Source organism: Apteryx rowi, unplaced genomic scaffold, assembly GCF_003343035.1.
Source record: "Apteryx rowi isolate R43461 unplaced genomic scaffold, aptRow1 scaffold_105, whole genome shotgun sequence".
Lineage (NCBI taxonomy): Eukaryota > Metazoa > Chordata > Aves > Apterygiformes > Apterygidae > Apteryx > Apteryx rowi.
Genome location: NW_020447253.1, coordinates 180,882 through 206,598, shown reverse-complemented (window position 1 = coordinate 206,598; position 25,717 = coordinate 180,882). Strand labels below are relative to the sequence as shown.

Below are 25,717 nucleotides of genomic sequence, written 5' to 3'. Positions count from 1 at the left end.
GAACCATGCAGTTTGAGCATTCTGCCTTTGAATACCCCAGAAACACCTTTATTTCTCAAGCATTTTAGTGCAACACCACTAACATATTTGACACTAATCTCTGGAAATGAGTGATAAATAAACTGTCCAATGCGTCCTCAGAAAGAGTTCTTCACAATAAAAACATCATTATCCAGATGTAGGAAAGATATAGTTCAAAGGGTAGAATTGCATGTGTTTCCTTATCATAGCCCTTAACCCTTTTACAAGATTTGTAATTGGTAAATCCAAAACCAAAATAAATTGCTGAATATTTTTCTTTAATATTTTTATAAGCACTGAAGTTAAAGTCTGTAATTCACTGCATTCTTATTTTTCTTCTTTTAAAAATGACAAATATTTTTCTGCTCTATTTTAGCCATCTAGGATTTTACCCATCCTCCCTGGGTTCTTGGAAATAATGGTTACTAATGGTTCACAGACTGCCTCAACCACTTTCTTAAGTACTCTGGGGGGAATTTTCAAAAAACCTCTTATCTTAATTTTAATCTATTTAATTATTCTCATATATTAAGAGAGAAGAAATATGTTTTATGTCCCTTCTGAATCCAAAAAAAGATTTTTAACATTTGATGTGCTGTTCACAAAGGATGGCTCTGTGATTCTTCAGAGTGCCAGTCTTTACCTTCACTGCTATCTCAAAACAGAAACGGCATAGAGGTGCCAACGGCGCAGAATAGAAAAAGCAAACCCAAAGCAAACTGAGAAAGAAATAATCTAGTGGAGGGTTCTCTGACGGTGACGCTTCTGAAACAGACTACTGTTCTCGTGAGCATGGATGAAAGACTGTATTTACATGGTGAGATCCATCACACAAGGGCACTTGCAGCTACTGGAGCTGTGGAAACAGGTGGTCCCTGCACCAAGCCCAGGCCGTGCCGCAAGCCTCCCAGGTAACCGTAACTGCAGTGGAAAGACACGCTCCTCTCTGACACCAAAAAACATTGCCATGCATGAACGGGAGTTGCCTGGAAATATTAATTCTCCTCTATAGTGCTACTTTGTGCACTGCAACCATCGTGTAGTCTGCAGCATTGGCAGGAGTCTGTGAAGGGCAAGCAAGGAAAGGACCAACTCCTGAATTTCCATCTCGTCTACGTTTACCTCAGTGTATTACCAGTATCCTGAAGGTGCAAAGAAAGATGAGATTTGGCTGTGTTCAGGCTTTGTTTTATGGCTGAAGGAGGGCAGACCTTTGGCTCCAGCACGTGCCCTCGGCCCACAGGAGGCCCAGCTGGGGGAAGGCTGCGGTGCGTGCAGCAGAGCAGACAGCGTGAAGAGGACCAGGCTGTTAGCGATGCTGCCACGGGGGGCAACGCTAACCTGAGGTTCAGCTTGAGGAGACAGCATACATGAAAACCAACACATGATTATGAATCTTGAGTAAAGGGGTTAAATACATACTTTTCCATCAATCAAACTTGTGACGGGGGCATAATTTTCAAGAGTGTGGCTGCACCAGCAGGCTCATCCGCTTATTTATACAATACAAACCGCACAGCTTTCAAATTTAGGGACAGACTGTTTCACACTTGCTTTGGTGATAACTTCCCCTAAGTGACAGAGGAGGAAGGTAGTACCCGGCCATCTGAGAATCCTAACATAGGAGACTTTGCCCTGAGCAGACGAGTCAGAAGCCAAACGGGTTGAAGTGTGTTTGGTTCAACAAGCTCATCAATTCCAATGTGACCTAGTTGTATGAACCATACAGTATGCTGCATGTAATATATTATATAAAAGCGCAGTGACCTTTAGAATTCATTTTTTCCCTGGAACCCCAAAAACATTATTTCTTACAGTGTGAAATTTTTGAGTTAATTCCCTTGTAAAAATCATAAAAGGAACACAGATGACTAATAGCAATAAACTTATTGTGAGCTAATGACTATGGTCTGCATGACCCCATTACTGAAGGATGAATTAAAGCAGAACTGTTAAGCACGACTTCCAATATTACAATCCCTCCCACTCTTGTTCAGCTACACAAACACCCCCCACTTATGCACTCACACTCTCCAGTCACATTTGTTCCACCCAGTGCTTAAGGAGGACACTAAATATATAAACAGAAAATCACTGGAATTGTGGGTGTATTCTGCCTAAGCAGCACACACTGAAAATATGTCCTTATAATCACATACGTATTTCCTTCTTGGTCTTTAACAGCTAGCGTGAGTCACACTGCTACACTTTCTTATAATCTAGACAGCAATTTGGACGGCTTATGCTAAAACATGAAAAAAATGCAAAGAACTTTCCTCTGCCAGATTTAAGGGGGCAAATCTTATTTCCACAGTTACCTATTACCCCTAAGGAGTGGGAAGCAATTATCCACCCAGTAAAATAATCTTTAGCCAGTGAATTAAACCATCCTAAAAGCACATAAAGATTAACCAGAATTGAAAGGTGTTAGGAAGAGGATAACAGACTCTCTGTGGAAACTCCAACCAAAACACCAGTGTTTTTCTTCACATCTTTGTGTCTCTAATTGCTTTAAAGATTGCAGCTTTAAGGGTTAAGTGCTTAATACAGCTACACCAGCTGCCCCTCTTTTCCTGGAGATCTCCTCCCAGCCCTTCTTCTGAACCCAGTCCTTAACCTGCAGGTAGCACCATGACTTTCAAATACCTGACACGCAACAGATGCTCTACCTGGCCAGCTGACTGATACTCTCCCACTCCTTTCCATGCTTGCCTTCTTTACCCAGCATTTTCCTGTTCCTCATTTCCATTCTTTCATGCTGTCATGTGTCTTTTGTCCCTCTATTTCTGCAGCATCCCACATAGCTAAGGGCTGTCTCTCTTTGCAAGCTCTGTCCCACGCACACTCTGAAGCCACACGAAGCCACGCTGCCCTTTGCAGTTCAACAACCTCATTAGCTCACAAATCAAAAAGAAATAAATTAGAAATACCACTCTGTTATAAATGCCAACACACACCCTAAGCCAGAGGAGTATTAGGAACATCGGGGCCTTCGGCCAGCTGGTGGGGAGCTTGCAAGGTGGCAGTGGAGGGGGACAGGCACCTGCCCAAATGCTGCAGGCCAGCAGCACCGACCGGTGAAGGCACGCAGTCTACGGGCCAGAGCCTTTACCAAACTGATCAAACTGCAAGCTAACACAAAAAAACCAGGTCCCCAGCTGCTGGGGTAACATGCCGCATTCTGGGTATGTCAGCCAGCCCAACTGCTCTTTACAAAGGTTTATAAAAGAAACCAAAGCATATATCATATAATTCTTGAGCGCACAGTATTTCTGTGCTGACAGATCCCTGTTGTTGTGGGCGGAAGATCCAAACAAAGTGATTGGTGCTGTTTCTTAGCAGCCGTATCATTTTAGGTGCTTATGAACAACTTGGTGCTTCTATTTCTCAATAGAGGATTAAGAAATATTCTTCTGTTTCTCAATAGAAATACTTTTATTTCTCAGTTAAAAAAAATTCCTCTTGTGACTACAGCAAGCCCCATATAAGCACAACCACCACTGCATTTTAGAGAATTACCTTGATGAGCAACTATTTTAAATAAAACTGCAGATGCTAATTGTCAGCTGGAAGTCTGTACAGATAATGAAATGTGATATGCAGACAGTGAGATGTACAAAACCAGAAATTCACTTAGAAATATACTTCACTCATGCATCCTTTATACAAGAAAGAACAACTCCTACCTCAGTGTATTAAAAAAGATTCAGTGGTCCAAAGCAATTAATGTGATTACTAACAAATGCATATTCACCTCAACTTTCTAGAAATTGGGCTACATATATGAACCTGCACAGCCCAAGTGATGAAACATTTGGGGGATAATTTTATTTGTGAGACAACTAAGTAGCTATTCTTTAAATTCCTGAACAACTCTTCCCCATCTTCCTTCCCTCTGTCTCCCTTTTTCTCATTGTCAGAGGAGCAAATGTGTCATCTTGTAGCCTGCCTCCTTCCACTGAGACTTTAGAGTTGGATTCCCAATATGATCGTTAATTCGCAGTATAATTTGTCCAGTCAGAGAAACTATACCTGGGATCAGAACACTAGCCATGTACCTACATATATCCACATATAGTTCACCCAGTCTAAGCCTAAAGCTGTCCCCGACACAAAACCACATCCCTCTGTATCTACTTTAATTTTTTTTTCCAGTGTCAACAAGACACAAATGAGGGTTAAAAACCATTCACATTAGTGCAGAAAAAAGTACTGTGTTCTGGAAAGTATGAAAAGATGCTCTGGCATGAACAAGTCAGTAATACTTGAGTTTCATGTTTTACATCAGTGAGGAAGAGGAAAAAGGTTCATATGCACCGGGCAAACATTTCATTCAAATGTGTTACTGAACTGGCTTGGCTATGAGAACGATACGGAAGAAACAAGGAAAAATCAGCCCTATGCAATGCATGAAGATGCAGAAAGAGACAGACACATGCAAAGGAAATTTAAAGCTTGAAAAGACATTTCAAGAATCTATCTCAGCACAGTGTAAATGTAAAAGAGAGGAAATCATGATTTTTGTATGCCCAATCTGATATACTTTTAAATAAATTACTTGGTCCTATCCAAATATCTAGCAAGTATCATCCAAAAGGTTCTCTCCTTCTCTCATTAACATAACATTCATAGCAAGAAACTGTGTTTGCACAACTCACTAGGAATTTTTTCTTACATTTATGACACTCATTAGATTTATAATCATTCATTGAAACTATTCCATAATGAGATGAATTTTCTATTACATATACTGAATAATAATTCAGTACTGCTAGGTTTTGCTGTTTTATAGGCTTAGTTTTAAAGAATAATTAATCCTGCAGAGGCTGTACATGTGAGAGAAGTATTTATACATTCATTTGTATATGCCTAATTACTTAAACAACCTCTAAACAACCTCATTCAGAGTCCAGTGTAGCTTTCCTTGGACTTGCATCTTAAGACTCTCCTTTCCCTGCAACCATATTTACTTTCAGTCTCACTTGATAATTTCAAAGAGATGTTTAGTGATACAGCAAAGTGATGCTGGCCTAAACTCTGGGTTCATCCCTTCTGAGTCATCAAAACAGTTATACAAGGTCATAGCTAAAAAGATTACTCCTAAAACTACTGAAATTAGATCTATGTTACAAAGATCAGGTCGTGCTAGTCCCAGGAAATCATTCTTTACATTTCATTTCCTGGTGTTTAGTTTCAGTTAACATGCAGAAGAATTTCAGCCTTAAGATTATTCTTAGTATTCATTGTAAATTTTGCTTATCCAGAAAATTATCATTTAGATCTGTGATACAACTAGGTGAGACAAGGTGGCACGCATTTCTGGGATTGAAGGAAATGTACCTACAATCCTTCTTACCCATTGTATATGTCCAACTGCTGTTTTCTTACATTGTGCCCGCACCATTTTTTGAAGAACTTTAGAGATTCTTTATAAGAGGAAATGTACATTTTGGCATTCATGGGTTGTTCAGAACACCTTCTAAATGGTGCTACAAAAATGCCACAGCCATATTCATAATTCCCACGGTTCATGCATTCAAGACTTATTCTTGTCTTCTGAAGTAATATCTGAGCAATGATGAACATGAGAGCCAGCAGATATTTCAGGACAAGCCTTCGTTCAAACTGGATGCCATTTGTATCCATTGTTATTCTGTAAATTATTCATGTGTAAGTTTTAATGTTGAGTTTTGTAGACAATTATTTATTTTATTTTCAGCTACTAAAAATAGGTTAGAAACATAAATATTCACAGCCTATATAAATCCACAGGTCAAAGTGTAGGTACATTATAAGATAGTCCCTTCTTCCCTCCAAGCCTTTTTGTTTTCTCCCTGAAATCTGGAGACACAGTGATACATATAGATGCAGTCAGTACCCTTGGTATTTTGAGGAATTTTCTCCTTGAACTGCTTCAAATACTTTATCTTCTATTTTGTTTATTTTCTTTACCTGTGATTTCATTTCTTTTCTCGGATGAGAAAGTACCAAAAGTGACAAAAGAGTAAGCATGAAGAAAATGCAAGTTGAAAAGAATAAAAACTTCAGTGATGCCCTGGCAACATCTAGAGGGGGGAGCCCACAATTGTAAAGACACCTCAGATCCTCTTTCAGGCTCTACCAGTGTTTTCTCCTATAGTTTAGGACAAATAATTCAACTTTTCTGGTTCAAGTTCCCATCTATAAATGGGTCAGGATTTCAGCATCTAACACTTCTTAATACTATAGCTCATTATTCACAAATAGAAAAATAAAGCAAATATTTTAGCCAATTTAATCCAACTGTTTAAAACAAGATTATGTAATTGCTTGAAACTTAGTTTTATGGGTCACATATACATTACTTAGCAGAAGTAAACACTGTTTCTTTCATACATAAGCCTCTCTAAACCCAACAGACCAATAATGATGACACTGGTATCTCTCCCTGTACACCAGATAAAATCCATCAGTCATGATGATTACATCTCTTCCAGTCCTCTACCTACAAGACAGCCATAGATCAGCTATTTAACCATGCTGAAAGACTACACGTCTACCAAGCAAAAACTCCTTAGCAATTGCTCAAAGGCAATAAAAAAATCTAAAATGCTAACATTGAGGTCAACACTATTTTGTTATATTTTGGGTTTTTTTATATATATATATATATTTGCATATGTATATGAAAGCATTAACCATTGCTGAAAATAGATGCAAACATTCCCAGAGAGTGAAGTGAGAATGGAGTGGAAGAGAATTCCCTTCTTAGCATCTAGAAATTGCTTTACTCATTTGTTTTGTTTGTTTGTTTTTAAAGACTCTCTGAGAGACCAGCAGTAAAAGGCTCAGAGCTACTAAAACTAAAATGTCTGTGCATACACAGAGGGGAAAAAAAGAAGGAAAAAAGACCAGCCCCTACCATCTCCAACAAATTGAAGGAGGGCTAGATCAATCTGTCTCTTCCAAGGTGATCCTTTCTGAAGTGCTATTCCATAGCCTGTAGTGGCAAAGATGTATCCACTTCCTATTGTGACAAGTTTGCAGCCTTCATCTCTTCCAGCTTTGTAATTCAGCACCGCTGCATCATAGATGAAAGCATCCAGCTTCCTGAAATAAAAGAAAACATTTTACAAACCAAATCATTAGGGACAGCAGTTGTCAGACTTCTTTTGCCCTTGATGTTAGGACCCCGTTGAATATCATATGGATTCTTTGATATCATTAATTACATATGCAACTCAACTGTATCTAAAATTAACAAAAGGCATCTATTTTTAGTGAGGGGAAAGTAGGGCACATCAGTTTTGCACTTCTATTTTAAGAGATGTCGTTAACGAAAATACTGAAACCAAGCTACAGAATGTCTTGCCCCGTTATCTGTGTATCTTTGCTCTCAAAATGGATAGTAAGTATCTTGAGAGTCAAAATGATATCAAAAGACTACAGAAATGACAATAGAGAATTTAGAATTGAAATAAAATGAACCACATAGCTTATTTAAAATACTGAATGAGACTGAAAACATGATTTAACATTTTCTCTATACACCTCTTTTTGTCTTTTTCCAAAATTAAACAATTAAGATGGAAGTAAAGTCTTTGCTAAGACAGAGGAAGGTAATAACATATATCTGATATAGCTACCTACAGTTCTGTTTAAAAAATACAGAAAATATTTCTTTACAATTCATTGTTCCAAACATGTTATTTGTGTACCTGGAGCACAGCAGGAATAAAGGAACTTGCTGTGGAAAATTTCAAACCTTTCACCCCATCTACCTAAACTGCAAGAATGGGAGAATCCCATTCTCTAAGGTATATGCTGAACACAATGAAACAGAAAAAAAAAAAAGCAGTAAGGAAGGTAAAAAAGGGCAGCATCCTACAGGGATAATTTTTAAGGACCACTGTAAAGCTGAAGTTAGAAGAGGTAGATGCATGGATGTTTTACAGCCAAAGCCAGTGAATGTGCACACACATGAAGAGAAGGTCATTTGGAAGAACAAATCACTTGGCACCAGCAGACCTGCATCCAGGAAATAACATTCTTATTCCTAAAGAAATTCATATGCATTCTTTAAAGGGAAAAAGATTTTTTTTAAAAAAAAGTACATTTTGTATAGGTGCCTTCAACTGCAGCCAAAACCTTTAATACTGCAATATAGATTGCTACCATTTGCACAACAGGACGAGCAGAATACAGTGGCAATAGAAAAGTCTGTCATCCAGCCCATTCAAGGACTGCCTAAACGATGCCCTACATCAAAGTTACTACCTACCCCCGAAAACACAGTCTCCCTTTTCAACGTCTTTGCCCATCCCATTGGAGTCAGGGGAAGGGGGAGGACGCAGCCACACAGCGGGGGGCAGGCGTCGTCCCCACCCCGGCCCTGCGGCTCAGCGCTGCCGCTCGGCACCTTGGAAGAGCCACGGCGCATTAGTGCTGAGCCGCTGAAATTTTCTGAAGGAATGCAAATGACAGGGGCTGGGAAAATGCTGTTTATAAACAGTTGGGACCTGTCTACATGGAAAGGGAATTATAAAAATATATTCACTGTGGCACAGACAGGTACCAGGGCATCAATTTCAATTATATTGTATCACTATGCAGTATGTACCAGTTGTGAATTCAGCTGCTGTTGAAGGTTTGAAATCACACTTGCCAGTAGCATAAATCAGTGTATGTTGATAAAGCTCTTCATTTATATCTACAGAACAGAGCAAGATCTAGGCATATCAGACTTTGGCTACTGACATAGTTAAAAAAAATTAGTTCCATGCATGCCATACTCCAATGCTTGTTCTTAAATATTTAATCAACAGATTTATACACAACCCTGAACTTTTGCAGAACTCCAGATCAGATAGCAAAAATTAGGTGCTAAAGAAAAAAATGCTATCCTTCTCATGCTAGACTGAAATAACAGAACAGAGCAAAGTTTTTGCATTTTGCCTGTTGCTATGAAAAAGTACAGAGTGAAGTTTCTCCCATTTTCTTCCATTACTCCCATTACTCCCATCTCCCATTACTGTAAATTATTGCTTCCCTTCAAGAATATTTACCCCAACAGTCACCCTCCAAGTTGTCATATTGCAACTCAGTGTAGTTAATTATGAGAAACTGAAGGTGGCTCAGGCAACCATTAAAAGTAATAAAGGTCAGCTAGGCCATCATTTCCCTTCTTTTTCCACTCTTCCCTCAAACTCAGTTGCAACAGGGTGGCAGTTAATGCTCTTCTCTGTAGACACTGACCACCACTGCAAAAAATCAACCTAAGTTAAGATACACTGTGGAAACTGCCATCTGTTTTGTTCTAGGATTTATTGTTTTTTGCAATGTAAGCATATAAAACACATGCTGGTAAACACAGAGAAAAACCAGAGCGTCAGCTCTTGTTCTGTCAAAACAGTCACTCAGGAATACAAAGGAAAAAGACATCTTTGCTAAAAGACTCCAGGCCAAAAGCCTTGTGCTACCTTTGAAATCGCACTGTTTATAGGATACTTGCCTCCTTAGTTATTCAGCAGATCACTAAAATTTTGGGAGAGAAAGGCAAGGCACAACAGCAGTTTCACTCACCCGCTGTGGATCCCTCCCCAGCTTCCCTGCAGCAGCTTTGGCAGCCGCTCCAGTGAGTGTGCAGCAAGGAACACCAGTTCTCAGAACACCAAAGGCGTTACTTTCTGGGGTTTTTGCTATGCTACTTCAAGAAGGTCACAATAAATCTCATTACACAAACAGATTTAAAAACATGAGGCACTTTCTTGACAAGTGCTGAGCACTGAAAGGTTCTGCTATCAATTCTTGCCCAGTGCCTCTACTGTAAATCACAATGTTGATTGCCCTGAAAAAGACCTGCATTTTACAAATACAAACTCATACTCAGAATACATTTCTCCATTAACAACATAAATCTTATAACCTCTCAGGGCTTAATTATCCCTTCAATATGCTCTGATTACAGCAGCACCATTCCCCACAGACCAAAGCTTCAGAACGCAGTGTGCCCTGGTGCGTGGGCAAGGAGACACGAATCACAGAACTTCCAGCCAGCAGGGCAGCTTCCTAGGAAACCCTGTAAAGTAGGTGAATTTCCTGACACTCTACATTTTGAAGAGCTTTAAGCCTTCCTCAGGAAGAGTTTCTCAACACTAAGAGCAAAATGTAGGCAAGTCTGAGAAGTTGGCCCTATTACAACTGCTTGTGAAGATGGCCAGGAGTCAGCTCTAGGAGAGGACAAGGTGGGCACTTATGCCGACCAGCAGACTGCCACAGCAGCAGTTTGCTCCCTGCTTTGTCTATGTCAGGAATGCCCCAACCATGGTTTGTCTTGACACTGGTGCCGGGTGGGCTGCATGTGCGGCCGGAGCAGCCAGCCTCATCTCTGCTCCAGCCCACCCTTTTCTGCCTTCTCTCCTCCTTTTTCTGCAGAAGGACTGGCAAGCCCCAGGATCCTCATTCTTGTGGCAGAAAAATTCAGAAAATTCAGAAAAATTGTGCTATACAGGTGAGAGGCTTTGACTTGGCTCGAGTAGCAACCTCTCTGCTCTCTGAGTTACAAACGTGTTTATAACAGCTTACATGTACTGAGTACAGCACCCCACATCAAGAAATGCTCAGAGCCTTTTGCAAGCTTTAGTCACATTAAAATGAATCAATTAACTTCTCATTTCAGGGCAGCCACTTCAGGAGTGAAGAACTGTGTCACATTGTGTAGGTTTACAAAAACTGTAAATTATTAAAAAGATGAAAGAGAACTATAGAGCCTGGAATGAGCAGGCTACAAGATTTCAACTGTCATGGACCGGCCAAATGTGCCAGGCATCTTTCATGAACGTATGGGAACAGGACTTCATTGTGATGACTCATCTGAGAAACTGTCAGGTTTGTAAGCAGCCTCTGAACTACTGCAATAACCCCAGGTAGAAGATAAAATAAACATTTTGAATATTTATATAAGAGACTACAAAGTCAAGTGTCCTTCATTACTTAGCAAACAAAGAGGAAAGGGCAGTGGGGAAAATTTTAGCTCACACAGCCTAGGAGAACATCAGGGGTTATAAAATTATGAATTGGAATAAGTCTAAAATAACCCCAAAGAGCATTTTTGATTGTAATGATTTTAAGTGGGAGATTTGTGAAAAACAAATGTGGACAGTCTTGTACCTAAACATTTATGAGTCACTAAAAAGTACAAGAGCTGAAGAATGAGAATAGCTATCACAAACCCATTCTCCAAAGTGTTGCTGCACACAATCAAAAAATGACTGCATAAAGAAATTGAAAGTTAGAGGAAAAGGTACAGCAAAGTCATTTTTGAAAAGCTGAAAACACTTCACAAGGTAATAGTCATTTTCCTTATCTTCATTATTGGCCAATACTTTTCACCAAAATCATAAAATGAAAATTAAGGCATTGAAAGGTGAAGTAGAGAAAATGCCCTTTTATTAGTGACAGCTTCTTCCTCAGGAGCAGAAGTACAGTTCATTTGAAAAATATTATTTTGCTTCCTTAACCAACTACATGATTCTTGAGAGATTTTGTTTTCTTGGGAAAAGGGAGACGAGTGAATAACCTAAAATGGCATTCTGCTCAGTACTTCTGCAGACACATAGCAGTAATCCAGCATACTAGAAATCAACCCCTCCCAATTACTTGGTGTCTTAATATGAGGTATATTGCAGGTTTCCTAAAATGGAGGAGACGCTTTTATGCAGTCCTGTTTATTCACATTATTCTTCTTTATTGTCAAGCAATGAACTCTATGGAACAAATAACACTGTGTTTCCTTTGAGGATCAAAGAAATTGGAGCATGACTGAAGTCACTTTCCCATTTTCAACTAGCACCGTAAATCCAAACATACAATAGCTACTGTAGAATTAATTTCCTGCTAAACGGGTACCATTAAGTGCAGTGTTCATCTGTCAGATCCAGGACATTAACTTCAGAGTCAATTTTTTCTCTTATTTCTTTATGTTTTCTAATACTCCAAATACATTCATTTCATGGCCACACAGGAACTGTGTATTATTACTAATGCAGGTCTGACATGCACAAAAATAGAATGCATGCGATATATGGGGTGCACCATCATATCAATTTGCATGCATTGTATTTTACTGTGAACAGTTGTATCTCATGAATTTGCTGTGTTTGAGGAAGAGTATTTTTTAACCCAAATATGAATCTTCTGGGGTTTGTTCTGCATAGTTAAAGGTCAATTATATATTTAAGAATAAGGGTCTTAAATTTCAGAATTTCATTACAAATGAAATAAATTTCATTCTAAGGAAAGTTAGTTAATGAAATCAAATCTTTTTATTTTTGAAATTTGCCTAGGTGGCTTCAAAAATTAACAGATGTTAATCCTCAAAATCTCCTGTAGATGAATGCCAAAGTGACCACACAAAAAAATTACAATGATTATTATATGATCAGTGTGACAGCTATTTACTAGGGCTCTAGTCATGTACCTTTCAAAGGAGTATGTGTGAAATTACTGTCTTATTACAAGTATCAGAACACAAGTCAGTGAATCCTCAACAAATACTTTTAACAACCTCTTCAATCCCCTCAGCATCAAGAACACTTTTACTAATTAAAGCTTTGTCCCCTTAACATAATTTTGGAGATATGCAGCTCATAAGAGTTCTTAAAAAATCTGCAGAAATCACCTCTTTTCACCCCTTTTGCTTTTAAAAACAAATTCTATAGATCCCTTAAATGACCCTTAAAGTAGCCTTTTTAAATTTGACATTAGGCAAAATCTGGAATCTGCTTAAAGCTGGATTAAACATGAGCATATACTTTAGAGATCATAAATACTATTGTAGGGAAGGAGGCAGGCACATTTTGCAGGTGCAAAAATGCTGGTTGTAAAATATGATGGATTTGCAGTCTTTTTTTTAATCCACAGAAGGGATAAAAATATATATATATGTCAGGTGTGCACAATGAGACATATAGCTCATTTGTGCATCTCTAAAACTATGTCCAGGAGCCTAATGCTAAAAGTTCAATATGGAATAATGCTGCAATCAAAGAAGGAAAGGATCAGTACTGTAAAGATGAGCCTTCAACACAGAAGTGCTCTAAAGTGATACTTTGATATTGCCATAGCAAGAGAAGCAGGTATTTAACCTATAACCTGAGGGACTGATGATTTCTTCAATCCAGTATTTCACAAAAATGCATTTCAGGTTATCTGATTGCACTTCATCCCCAGCAGTGACTCTATCTTCCAGCATGTATTGAAGTAGCTCCACACAGATCTAAGCTCACATACACTGGATAGATTCCTTGACATTTTGATATTACCCATTCATTAGGGTGAAATTTAGCAACCATCTCCTTGCAAAAACCCAGGTTAACAGAGTTTAACCCACACAAACGATAAACTCCTTAGCAGGGAATGGATCTCCTCCCTTTCAACTTTTCTCCCAGCTCAAACCATCCTTACTTCCATCCTCACACAGAAAACGCAGATGCAGAACTAGAAAGAGCAGCTCTGGCAGACGTTAACACCATCCTGCAAACCGCGACTGGGGAGGCTTCACCTCACCCGTCAGGGCAGCCGGCGGCGGCCACGAAAGCTGCTGGCCACCTCTCGGCACCACGGGGCTGCTGTCACCTACAGGGGCGCCATCCTCACACCACGTCCTCCCCGGCATCCCGGCCACCCACCGCCCCATCCCTCAAACATTTCTCTTGGCAACAAAATGATGGAAAATTAAACAGGGCTTTATAATTATTTTATGCCATGGAATAGTGTCTCATTTCAAGTCTCCAAAGCCAAGTAATGAAGTACTTGCAAAGCATCAGTGTATCAAAATGTGAAATTTGAAAAGAAAGTCGGGTAGGGGGAATATATTTTTAGATTAAAGGTTTTGTCCCAGTCACAATAGCATAATGAAGGATAAATTCAGCACATTTCACCAAGCATTGGATCTCATCCCCAAATCAAATGAATACTGAAACTTGGAATAGCTACTTCTCAAAAGAAGCAAGGTTAGATGGGACCTGGCTACTTTCACCTGCTCATTTTATTTCCAGGTTCCTTTTAATTTTTAAAAACATTAGATAGATAACTGCATTACTAAATAAAAAGTAATAATATAGACATGTAGAATAATATTTTTTTTTAAATCCAAAGAGCATTCAGATACTAATGCAATTAAGAATAAATCAATATAAACCAGCTTTTTCTGGGAGGCAAACTGTTTTGGATCAGCTGAACAGGAGAGACAGACTTTCTTAAATAAAAAAAAAAACACAAAAACAAACAAAACCCATTTATTTTATGGCTGTGAACAGAGTTCTGAAAATGTGATCCAGCTTTAAATGACATGATGTCTGCTTCTGTTAATAGATAACTTGAAACTACTGAGGCATGAGTCTCCCTAGACATTTCATTGAGTGCCTTAGATCCCAATAAGCCTCTAAATATCAACATTATTATTTTCCTGTTCTTCAAAGCAAGAACCAATCCCATAAGTCCTCAGAAATAACACATTAAGTTTTACCCAGACCATTATCTATTTAGACTTTTCAGCACATATGGAAAAACTACAAGGGTCTGAGAACTACTGCATGTCCTGAAAGGTGAGCAAGTGATGGGAAACAGGGATCAACCATCAGATATCCAGAAAATACTGTCCAGAAATTCAGTGGCACTTTATACCCCCAAGCCACGGCTGCACTCTGCTCATTTTGGCAATAATACTAGCAGTAGAAGCGGGAAAGCTAAGCTGATTCAGGCACATGTCTCTTTTAAACTATCAGATTTCAGAGCTGGTATTTTAGTGAACAGACCTCTGAAAAACACACCTTAATGGAACAGCAAATTTCTTGGTAATGTCCTCACACCTCCACACTATCTCAGCACAAATAGCAGTTTCCCTTTCACTGTAAAGCAGCCTTCCAGTTCCTAGCTTGGATGAATTCAGCTATAACATCAATTGAGCATCATTCCACTGAAATGAATATTAGAAGGAAGTCCAAAAGAAAGCACCATAATGTAAATTGAAATTAAGCTAACACAGCCATCCGATGCCAAACTAAATGAAGCTATTGATTGCAGAAGTTGACTAGGCTCAGCCAACCAGAAGAGAAAATGCTGAATGGGCTGACCTGTTTAGCAGAGATTCTTCTACAGAATGACAGGGAGAAAAATCATTATTCACATATTAGCTTCCTTAGATCATTTTAAGGAAAATATATTTGTATATGTACAATAATTTAGTACCTACTGTCAGAATTGATAGGGATAAATAGGCCTTCTGGAGCATGGCAAACATCTCATTACCCCAGGTAGTTTGGGAACTTTGTTCAGCACTGTTTGACTTACAAGTTTCCGAGGAGGTACATATGGTTAGGAAAACCTGTGCATGGCCAGTAAATCCTCACCGGCTTAGACATTAGGCCCCAATAATATATGATACCAGCAAACAATGGATACTTCAGGAGGAATATAAGAAACAAGGCAAGTATAAATGGCATTTTCCCTGAACATTTTCCCTTCTTGGCTTTAGACGAATGGAAATTTCCTGAGCTAGAGGTTGTATTAAGCCCCCAGGATGTTTTATACACACTAGTAAATGAATCTCCTTCCACAGATTTGTTTAATTTCATTCTGGACTTGTTTGTAATTTTGGTCTTTGCAACGTCTGAGCTCCAGAATGTAATCATGCAATTTAACTCCACCAATACAGTATTCTGTCAACCGCTGCTGAACTTTAAAAGTCTGGGGCCAGTCCAGGAAGAGGGAAGAGACTGAAAAGAGAGAGAGAAGAGGAGAGAGAAAGGAGAGCGAGAGACCTACTACTGCTAACTTTTGCCTAAAATCAAAAAAACTTAAGTGCTCAATAGTTGTGATTATTTCAACTTGCTAGCACTAAAGAGTACTACAGAAATACATTTTCTGAAATATTCTACATTTCTGTTTCCAGTCCAGATAGGAGGCAGAAAGCATACAGGTATAAAATATGATGCTCTGTATATGACTAAAGACAAAAGTTGCCTGAACTTTTCAGCGCTCAGTTTCAGATTTCATTTGACTGAGAAAATTAAAGTTCAAATCAGTTATTTTCTTAGAAATATTTCACATATTCCTGTCTCACAGCTCTACTGAATTTTTTATTTTGTCTTTCAGATCAGCTCCAGAAATGGATAGTTCTAAGTGTCAGCCTCCAAAATTGTCCAAAATTTAGAGCCATAAAAATGGGCTAACAGGTGCTTTTGCATGGAAGTAGAGTCATCCAGCAGCTAGTTAAATCAGTCCTGCAACTTATCTTACATTCCTGGCCATTAGTTACAAATACCATTGAGAGTCCATTATCTGAAATATTAATTTCTTATTTCATACGTTCACATTTGGGATTTAGCATCCCCTTAAAGGAGTGATCACCCAGCACAATAAACTGACTTTTTAGGACAAAATTTTCTTACTAAATGTCCTATCTAAATATCCATTATCTGATGTAAACACGGACAGTAATTTTCTTAAACATTTCTCCTTAATGAAATAACACTTTAGGGAACTGACAGAAAGCTATAATAAAGTAGCACATACCATGCAGCTCTCAGTATTTCTCATGGTATTTTAAAGTTACTGTCATGCATCAGAAAACAAGCTACGCTGTATGCCAGTGCTTCCACTGTACACTGATTTCTGTACTTTCTAAGAAAAAACAGGTGGTTAGTAATGTTGGCACAAGATTATGGACACCAGTAACTGGATTTCTATCAAGTAGACCATAACCATGACATCGTTTTCCTCATGAATTGGACAACTGATTGTAAAGATAATGAACAGCAAAATTAAAACATTTTTACTTCATCACTTAAAGTTTTGCTGGAAATGATTGCCTCTCTGGAAAAAAAAAGTCTATTATTTGAATGGACTTGCTTTTCTTTTATGGAAAACACTTTAACACCAAGCCTCCAAACTACTGAAATCCACAACTGTGCTGTGGCAATGCAATGCATCACTGCAGATAGGAAGCAAGAAAATTAAACCCCAAATTAACAAAATTACAAGAGACAAATTCATACTGGAAGCTCTCTATCACTCAGTACATTCCTTTAGAAGGAAAAGAAAGGCTAATTCCTATCTTAGGTCTTATCTTTGATTGTGATAAGAGTAGATGCTGACTGAAGAAAATATTTTTCCAAATCACATGTGAATGAATGAGTTTCAGATTCATTAGCTTAAAACTGGTGAAAAAAATAATATTCCCTAAGGCTTTCAGCCTTGACTATGGAAGACAGTTTGAAAGAGGAGAACGTCATTCCCTCTTCATTAAGAGGGAATTAATTACAGGCTGCTGTTTCAGTGACATTAAAATGTTTAAAAAATATGACGTGGGCAAAGATCACCCATTTAAAAACTGGTTATTTCATTTGATGTATTTTATTTTTTAATCCAATTTTGAAGCTTTTGAAAAGCACAAAAACCAAGCAGGCTCAGAATACAGAGATTATAAGAGTAGGTCATGAGAAAGCAGGAAAACATCACGTTTTTTGAAAGATAACTGGGCATTAAAGATTTAATACATTATTTAAAAATACATTTGCATAAACTTTTGTCTGTTGTAAAACTATCTGCAGCAGAGTTGCTCACTTCATGTATCATAACAGGCATCCAGGAGAGTTGCAAGTAGTAAATTATTACAGACTACAGAAACCTCATCTGGCCCCACTGCCCTTTCCTTTCTCCCTCACAGAACACACTTCAAAGTCAACCATTTTTGTCAATTCCTTAAAAACTGTGTAAAAGAATTTTTATATTTACTGTAACATTACCAGTTTAAGAAAAGAGCGAATCTTCTTTATCATAAATACTGCAAGGTGTTGTCAATCAGAAATGGTCAGAAAGTACTGAGCCACAAGATTAAAAGATTAAAAATTTATGTCTGCTGAACATTTTCTTGTGTTCCCGTCGCAGCTGTCATTACCTGCCCACAAGAATGATCCAGAACTTGTGCTTTTTATGAAAAATTAAAATACATAATTTTCCTCTTAAATACCTTATTTCTCTCACATCTTCTCTCCTCTTTTTAGGTGAAAAGGTATGAAGCACCCAAAGACTAAAAACTAATGTTTTTTCCTTCAATGAGCATTTTGTTGACAATCTTGCTGTAAAAATCTGAGCATAAATGGAAAATATTTGAATAAATATGAAGGTTGTTTTTCAATCCAAGTATGGAGATGTCAGCTGGCTCCCTAAAAGACAAGGGGTTTTTTTAATTTTATTTTTATTTTAGGCACAGCATCACTTTAATTGACAGACCTAATTAACAGAAGGACCTGCTGGGCACAATCTGAATTATGTTCCAGCTCACAGAAATGGAGATGTTTGCCTCCTAGTTATGCCCGTAACATATTGCAGAAGCTGCCAACACAGCCTCTGACCCACCCTGTATCTGTTCAGCAAACAACAGTGTACAAAGCTTTGAATTGGACACAATTTATAAGCACTATAAACACAACAAAAATCCAATTCAGGGCAATAAGCTTAGAGTCTGAGGGCTAAAAGGGCGTCAGAGCCTTTTGGGGTTTTCTCCCACACTTTCTGTACCTAATATCATGGGATTCTAATACATACAGTTGTTTCCACAATGAGAGTGTGTGTTGGGGGAGGAATCATTTCTCATGTCACTCATACTGTTCAGTTAGCTGTTGTCAGGTGGTTTCTCTAGCATCACTATATGTTATTAAAGTTTTTTGAAGACTAGAATAGTCATATGCAGCTATCAAAGCAACTAGCAGCTCAGGATGTGTCTGCAGGCCAGCAGCATCTTCTTGGGAGACAGTTCAGATCTGATAATCCTCTGTATGTGAGACCATACCTGTCTAAGGTCCTGCAGTGAACCAGAGCTGTCATCCCGGCATTCTTCCCAAGCTGCTGCTTATTTCTGCCAACATGCCACAGACAACTAGGGAATAAGGCATTAAACTTGATGTGGATAAAATACAAAACATTGCAATCATTAGCAGGAAGGCAGATGGAGTCCCAAGCAAACTTCACCATCAAATTCTTGAATAGATAGTCACAGCTGTGACTGCAAATAAAAACTGAAAAAGGTTCATGATAGTGAGGGCATCTGCAGCTGTATAACAGGGCACTGCTTGCCCATGGAATACAAGGGACTCGTTACTGCAGCTTCCTTGAAACAAGTTACATTGACAGCTTATTACAGTGAAACGGAAATAAAGTCCTCACATCAATGTGCTCCACAACACAGCATCAGTTAAAGATGCCATCTTTTTTCTTGAAACAAGATATACAGCGTGAGATATTCAGCTGCAGCCCTCAGGTCTAAGAAAACTGAGGAAGTGAAGAAAAAATTAGATAGACTCATCAGTGACAGGAAATATGCAAGTGAAAGAAGTTTCTCATTTTGTTTCTACCCTAAGAAAAGAATTTCCCTATGAAATTTTCTAATTTCAGGCATTAGCACTTAAAGCCCAGGCAATACACAAGTGTAGATATGCTGAGGCAAAGGTGAGAACATTAAACATTTCCAATTTATTATCATTGCATCTTCTCCTCTTGACAGTTTTACATGCCTATCTCAGCAGAACACTCATATACAGAGAAACACTACATGCAGACCTCAAAAACTACAACCTGATGCCCAGATGAAAGAATTTCAAACAGGAAAGGTTGTTTTTCTAGCAAAAAGATAGCATCCTTTAACTATAAACTCCTCTGGAAAAAAATAGCAGGGGACACAGAAGCAAACCCAAACAGCCACTGTAAGCATAACACAACAATTAACTAATTCCTAACTAATTCAAAAACTTATTTCCCTCTTCAAGAAGCAAAATCAATAGGATCTATCTTTCCGGTACAGAGGACAACCTTATTTTATCAATAAATATCTAAAGAACAGAGGACCCACCATGGCTCTACTAGACCTTGACTCCTCTCACAAAGGAGAAAATATTAGCTAACATACTGGTCTCTTACACGCCTTATTCTTTCAGATAATGCTCAGGAAAATAAATACGCCATTTTTATCTTCACTGAGGAAAAGAAACAAACCAGCTCTGGAAAATTCCTGAACTCCCTAGTCCTGCCTGAAGAGCCAGATGAAGCTCTACATGGTTCAGCTGATCCTCTACACGCATGAAGTTTGGAGAAAAACATCAGTATATTTTTTGACTAGCTTGCAAGACTGTGACTTTCAATACTAAGTTTGTTTGAATGTGTGACAGTATTTTGCCATTTTGAAAGGTACTAAATAGTGCTTCAATAACAAGATGCATGAATTTAGCTCCTTTTTTATAGGCATGGTTGCAAACTGATACCTTCAATTAATAAATGGAATACAGAAAGTTCTGCCGCTCATTAAAAAGATGTTTCAGCAGCCTTCCAAGAACTATATCTGTGGCCTTACATCTTCAATTAAGCAAAAGTAGTTTTGAAAGTGATATTGCAAATACATACAGGTTAGACAAACAACCTGCAGGAATAATACAGGTATTATTTATTTTGACTTGCAGCAACAATATCAGCTAGACAATCTTTGCAAGTCCTTCCCATGTCTATAATTCTATGACTCTATAATTACCAGGTAGTTCATCTTCAAAAAACTGTCAAGAAGCAGCAGGCTTTAAGATATGTAAGACAAATTGCTTGTTGGATGCTACTGATGACGATGATGAAAAGGCAAAAAAGATAAAAGTATAGGAATAGCTCCAACAAGAGATAAAGATGAAAACAGAAGAAACAGCAGTAATAAGGTAATCAGAACACATACATACTGAAGAAAAAAATAGAAATATTATATTTGCTAGGAAACAAGAAGGAGTTTGAGGAGAGAAAGACAGGTCATCATCAAAAGAGGACATAGATTCCATGGCACAAGACACATTAAAGTCATGTGATCAAGGGGAAGCAGGGAAGGTGACAGCTTGATCAAGTCTAGAAAAGGATGAAAGGGTGAATGTTAAATGAAAGAGTGAAACAATTAATCTTGTCAAATAATTCATACAGGAGAGGCTATAGAGGGTGAGTCACAAAGATGAGGAAACTTTCATGTATTTTGAGAAAAAGAACAGAAAATTTGGTAGAAAAAGTGAAAAATAACATTTTTTTGTAGCATATAAGTCTGGATAGACAGAGGAGAGGCAGGTAACTGTAATACACTTACAAATAAGTATTCATGCTTTTTGCTGTCATCCCTGCAGAGATTGCAGTCCTGCATTACACAGTCTCATCTCTTTCATCCAAGCTGTAAAAACACACACATTTAGCTCTACAGATCCCTGGTTTGATCCCTGACGTGTCCGCCATGGAAACTGCCATCACAGCATTACCAACAAGAAAAAGGTAGGTACATTAAAGGTGGAAGTGACAGATGAGGATGACAGAGCTCAATAGGTTTGGTCACCTAAAGGAAATTATCTTTCTAAAGAGAAACTACTCTGTGAGGCAAAAAGAAGGTGCAGTCATGCTGTAAGTGGGTTTATGTGCTCACATTTACCACATTAATGGGGTCTTTGTACAGTTCTTGCTTTGCAGAAACTGAAGGGAGAAAATACGTAAGCCCACTTGACACTACCTTTCTGCTGGAATACCCCAAACTGTGATACAATCAAACACAAAGTGACACTTCTGTCGCATGAAACTTCAGTAGCTGATGGTGTGCCATTTAATCCTTCTTTAGGTGCCATCAGATAAAATACTAAGGAACACAGCAGTATGTAACAGTTACTTACATTGATCTGGAAATCACTGCACATGGTAGCTTATTTGCACCATCTGCTACAGAAATGTCAATCAAGGGAATCAAGGTAGACACCTAGGGGTGTCCACATTGAGAAATCACTTAGAAGAAGAAAGAAATTCCAGTGGAAAAAAAATCTATAAAAATGAATAGTTTATGCTGCCAAAAGGACTAAAGCTTTTGAGGAAGAGCAGCAGCTGGCACAAGAGCAGCCAATCTTAGTTTCAGTAAATGTCCTGAATTCCCCTGCAGCCAGGCAGCCCCCTCTTTTCAAGCTCAAGTGTCTGACAGGTGGCCTTATTTTAAATCTAACAGCAATTTCTTAGGGTTTTCAATAGCACAAATGGCTGGTAAAAAGGACAAGAAATATCCCTTAAATAAATTATCCATCCAACTAAACAGCCTTAGCAATAGCTGAAATTAAGGACGGCTACCTCCTTAAAAATTCACAGCCTGAATGGTAGCATTCAGCTGACTATCTATAATGCACAATTTAGCTGTCACCCAGGAAATGCAGCTTGCACAGGCTTGGCATGAGCTGCAACTCTGCCTCCGGTTCGGAAGACCTTGGATGAGGTTCATCTCACCTTATGGTATGTGTCTATCTTAGGAAGGGACAAACTGTGCTTGAGAAATGCCAGTTGAGAATGCCTTGAGAAATGATGATAGAGGGAGTCCAGAAAGCTAGATGGAGACAGTGGAGAAGAAAATAATAGAAAGGATAAGGTTTTAAAGAAGGGAACCTGGACTCCAGAGAAAGGTTTTGATAGTTTAATCTTTTCACGTAAGAAATACCTTATAAACCCCTACACATTTTGGGAAGGGAGAGTATAAATTAAAAGGACAGGCAGCTTAATTTAGTATAGAAAGCTTAATAAGCTTAATTTAAAAGCTTAATTTAGTATAGAAAAAAAATGTCTCCTGTGCTCACTGTAAACAATATCGAGCAAAATGTGCCATGAGACAGCCACTGGAGCAAATGCACTTAATTCACTTTGGATAACTTAACCTTCTCACTTAAAAAGCATCATGCCTATCTTGATAAATTCTGATTGTTTTAATCCAATATTACTAACAAAAATACGCATACTATTATCAAGCCTATATGTTCAGAAAAGATTACTAGAGCTAACACAGGCCTCTCACACTGATGTGTACTGACACAAGCAGTGATTCATATTCACACCTTTTGAGGATTAAGACTGGAATTGAGTCTTTCAGTCCAACCATGTAGAACAGGCTGGTTCAGAAAGGGAAAAAGATAGATAGCACTTAAGTCTAAATCTCAGAGCTGGAGGAGGCAGAACAATGATATTTTCAAAGTGCTAGAAGCAGAATTAGGTAGTACATTTGAGACTATCTCATATCAACAGGTACTAAGAAGCTCAGAGTCAATACTTCAGATACGACAGCCAATATGCAAGGCCATGCTAATTACAGGAGGGAAGAAAATCTAAGAGTAGACCCAAAAGAATGCCAAAAGGATGGGAGGGTGAAAAGCAGGTACAAGTAGTTGCACACTGGCCAGGTTTGTTAAACACACTTTGTCAGAAATGCACCCTGTGACACACCTTCCTGCAAGAGAGTCCTGCAAAGATAAGCAGGGAGTACATGCATCATCATGTTCTGTGTCAAACCCACACCCATATCCAGGCCCATTTGACTCCCGGTCTTTTAATTTGAGAAATACCAATTCTGCCCTTTGAACCTACTGTACATTGCACATCAAATCCTCCATGAGAGTTTAGAAAAGGCATACAAATCACAGGCAATCATTTTCCTTCCCAATAGCTGTACAATTCAGTAGGGGGAAAAAAAAAAAAAAAGAGCCAAGTACCACACACCGTGTGTGACATCAGTCTGTCCAGTATCGTGGTAGGTTCAGTTTCTGCAAAGTCTGGAGCATTCTTTAAAACCCACAGAATAAGCTTACCCAGTTTTCAGGCTGACCAAGGCATCTTCAACTCCTTTCTGATTATACTTCGTCATGTAAAGGTGCATATCTGGGTAGTTGTTTCTGATGTTCCTCTCTGTGCTTCCATTTGGAACAGTTCCAAATCGAAAAGGAGGTGAATAATCATGCGGCCTTTGAAACTAGAGACAAAAGGGAAAAACAAAGTGTATCAGGCATTCAAAATGGATGGCTGTGAAGATGTCCCTTAAGCAAGGAAAGCCTAACAGGGCAATTTCAGGTTGAAAAAAACATGAGTTGTGTAAGTTGCCTCAAATTTCTTCCAGGCAAACACTGTGGGTTAATTCTGCTACACCAGAAACTGTGTCTTCACACTGGCTTAACTATACAGAAATATCTACATCCAAAGTAAAATCAGCTCAGTTTTGCCACTCCAATGCAACTTTCTCCTGGGCACTGTAATATGGCATGAGATACTGGAAGATATTCCTCATCTGCCAACATCTGCCTAGAAAACCAAAAATACAAGCAGATGTGCTGGTATTTAAAGAGTAAACCCCCAGCATTTTAGCTGATATTCATTTCACACCTCTGCCAGTCTGAGCGGAGAGGCTTTGCGTCCCCACAGATGGGGAAGGCCAAAGGAAGCCCTTCACTGCTACTGGACAGGGAGGGTAATGGTGGCTCCAGAGGATCCCTGTGGAAAGCTTGTGCCGGGGCACGAAGGGTGAGCTTGGGGGCTGCTCTACATCCACTGCAGAGAGATTCAGGGGGAATTACAGTCTCCCTGCATCTTCCCACATAGTGTGGCAGCTATATCTCTTGACATAAAAAGAGCTTCTGCAGCTTCCACACCTCCAGTCCTGGTCCCTATTTACTTCTACAGTTTAAAACTGCAAGCTATTTGCTTGTGCTCACATAGATTTATTCTACAATTTTACCCTCTGCATCTCTATTACATCAGCACAAACAAGCCAGGGACTATCTCCAAAGGATTAGCAAGAGCTCGGGGCACGTTCAGGTTTCAGACTTGGAAATCATTCTGATAATCTCACATAAACAGACCTGAAAATTTTGTATGTCCCTTTTCAAAATCTCCCTCTAACTATTAAGTGACACTTTAGGACTAAGTTAAAATGTTTCTTTAAGAGTTAAATTAAAAGGCCACTCAAATTAGAGGAGCTATTGGCTAATGAGGAAATTCAGCTGAGCATTAATAAAAGCAGGCACCCATGACTTCAATGGTAAAACACAGTCTGCTATTACTGCTGAAGTGAGAACAGCAATCTAGATACCCCGTGCTGCAAGAGACAGCTAATATTTACATGGCTGCTGCTTCCTTTGGGCTACATATGTAATAGTCCTCTTTTTAAAGTTTGGTCTCAGGGCATTAAGAATTCCCATTATCCAGTGCCAATTTTGAAATAGAATACAAATAGGCTTATACGAAAAGTGGGAGTATTTTCAATTCCATCAAACCTTGACTGTGGTATTACTGCCGCAACAATATTTTCATGTTACAGAACTACAATTAAATGCTTCATTTTAATTAAACATATTTTGACAAAGCATAAAGGAATGAATTTTATTTTTGTCTACTCTTTTAGATAACAGACTTCTTACTTTTCTCATTTTCTCTTTTCACAGCTTTACTATTTAAATGACTATTTTGCTACTACCTTACACATTCTAATTGACCCAAACACTAAAATTACACTGCATACTAGTCATGGTTTTTAGTCTATCTTTGCTCTCTCCTTTCTGTGTTTCCTATGCAACACCTTGCAAGGCAAACCTTGCTCTTAAATATATGCCCAGAGATTCTATTGATGTAGATGTAGCTTGCTATTAACTTCATTTAAATATACAGTTAATTAATTCCTTAGTAGTGAGATGGCTTCCAGGAACTCCTAATGTCTGTTTCAAATTTTCCTATAGGCTGAACTGTAGAAAAATTTTTTAAAAATTAACACCAAATTCAAGACCTGTAGAAACTGCTGTTGTTCACGTGGTTGACATTTTTTGGAAATTCAACTAAGGTGAGCCATCTGCAAGCTCAGCTCATA

General features: G+C 38.5%; 1 protein-coding gene across 1 annotated transcript in view; it reads right to left on the bottom strand.

Annotated features, from left to right (window-relative positions):
- Positions 1 to 25,717, bottom strand: part of GRIN2A (glutamate ionotropic receptor NMDA type subunit 2A) — a 183,281-nt gene that overhangs the window by 9,380 nt on the left and 148,184 nt on the right. The window contains exons 9-10 of the mRNA XM_026068603.1: positions 23,673 to 23,833; positions 6,923 to 7,110 (exon numbers count right to left, since the gene is read on the bottom strand). Of these exons, the coding sequence (XP_025924388.1) occupies positions 6,923 to 7,110; positions 23,673 to 23,833 (349 nt within the window). The remainder of the gene's footprint in view (positions 1 to 6,922; positions 7,111 to 23,672; positions 23,834 to 25,717) is intronic.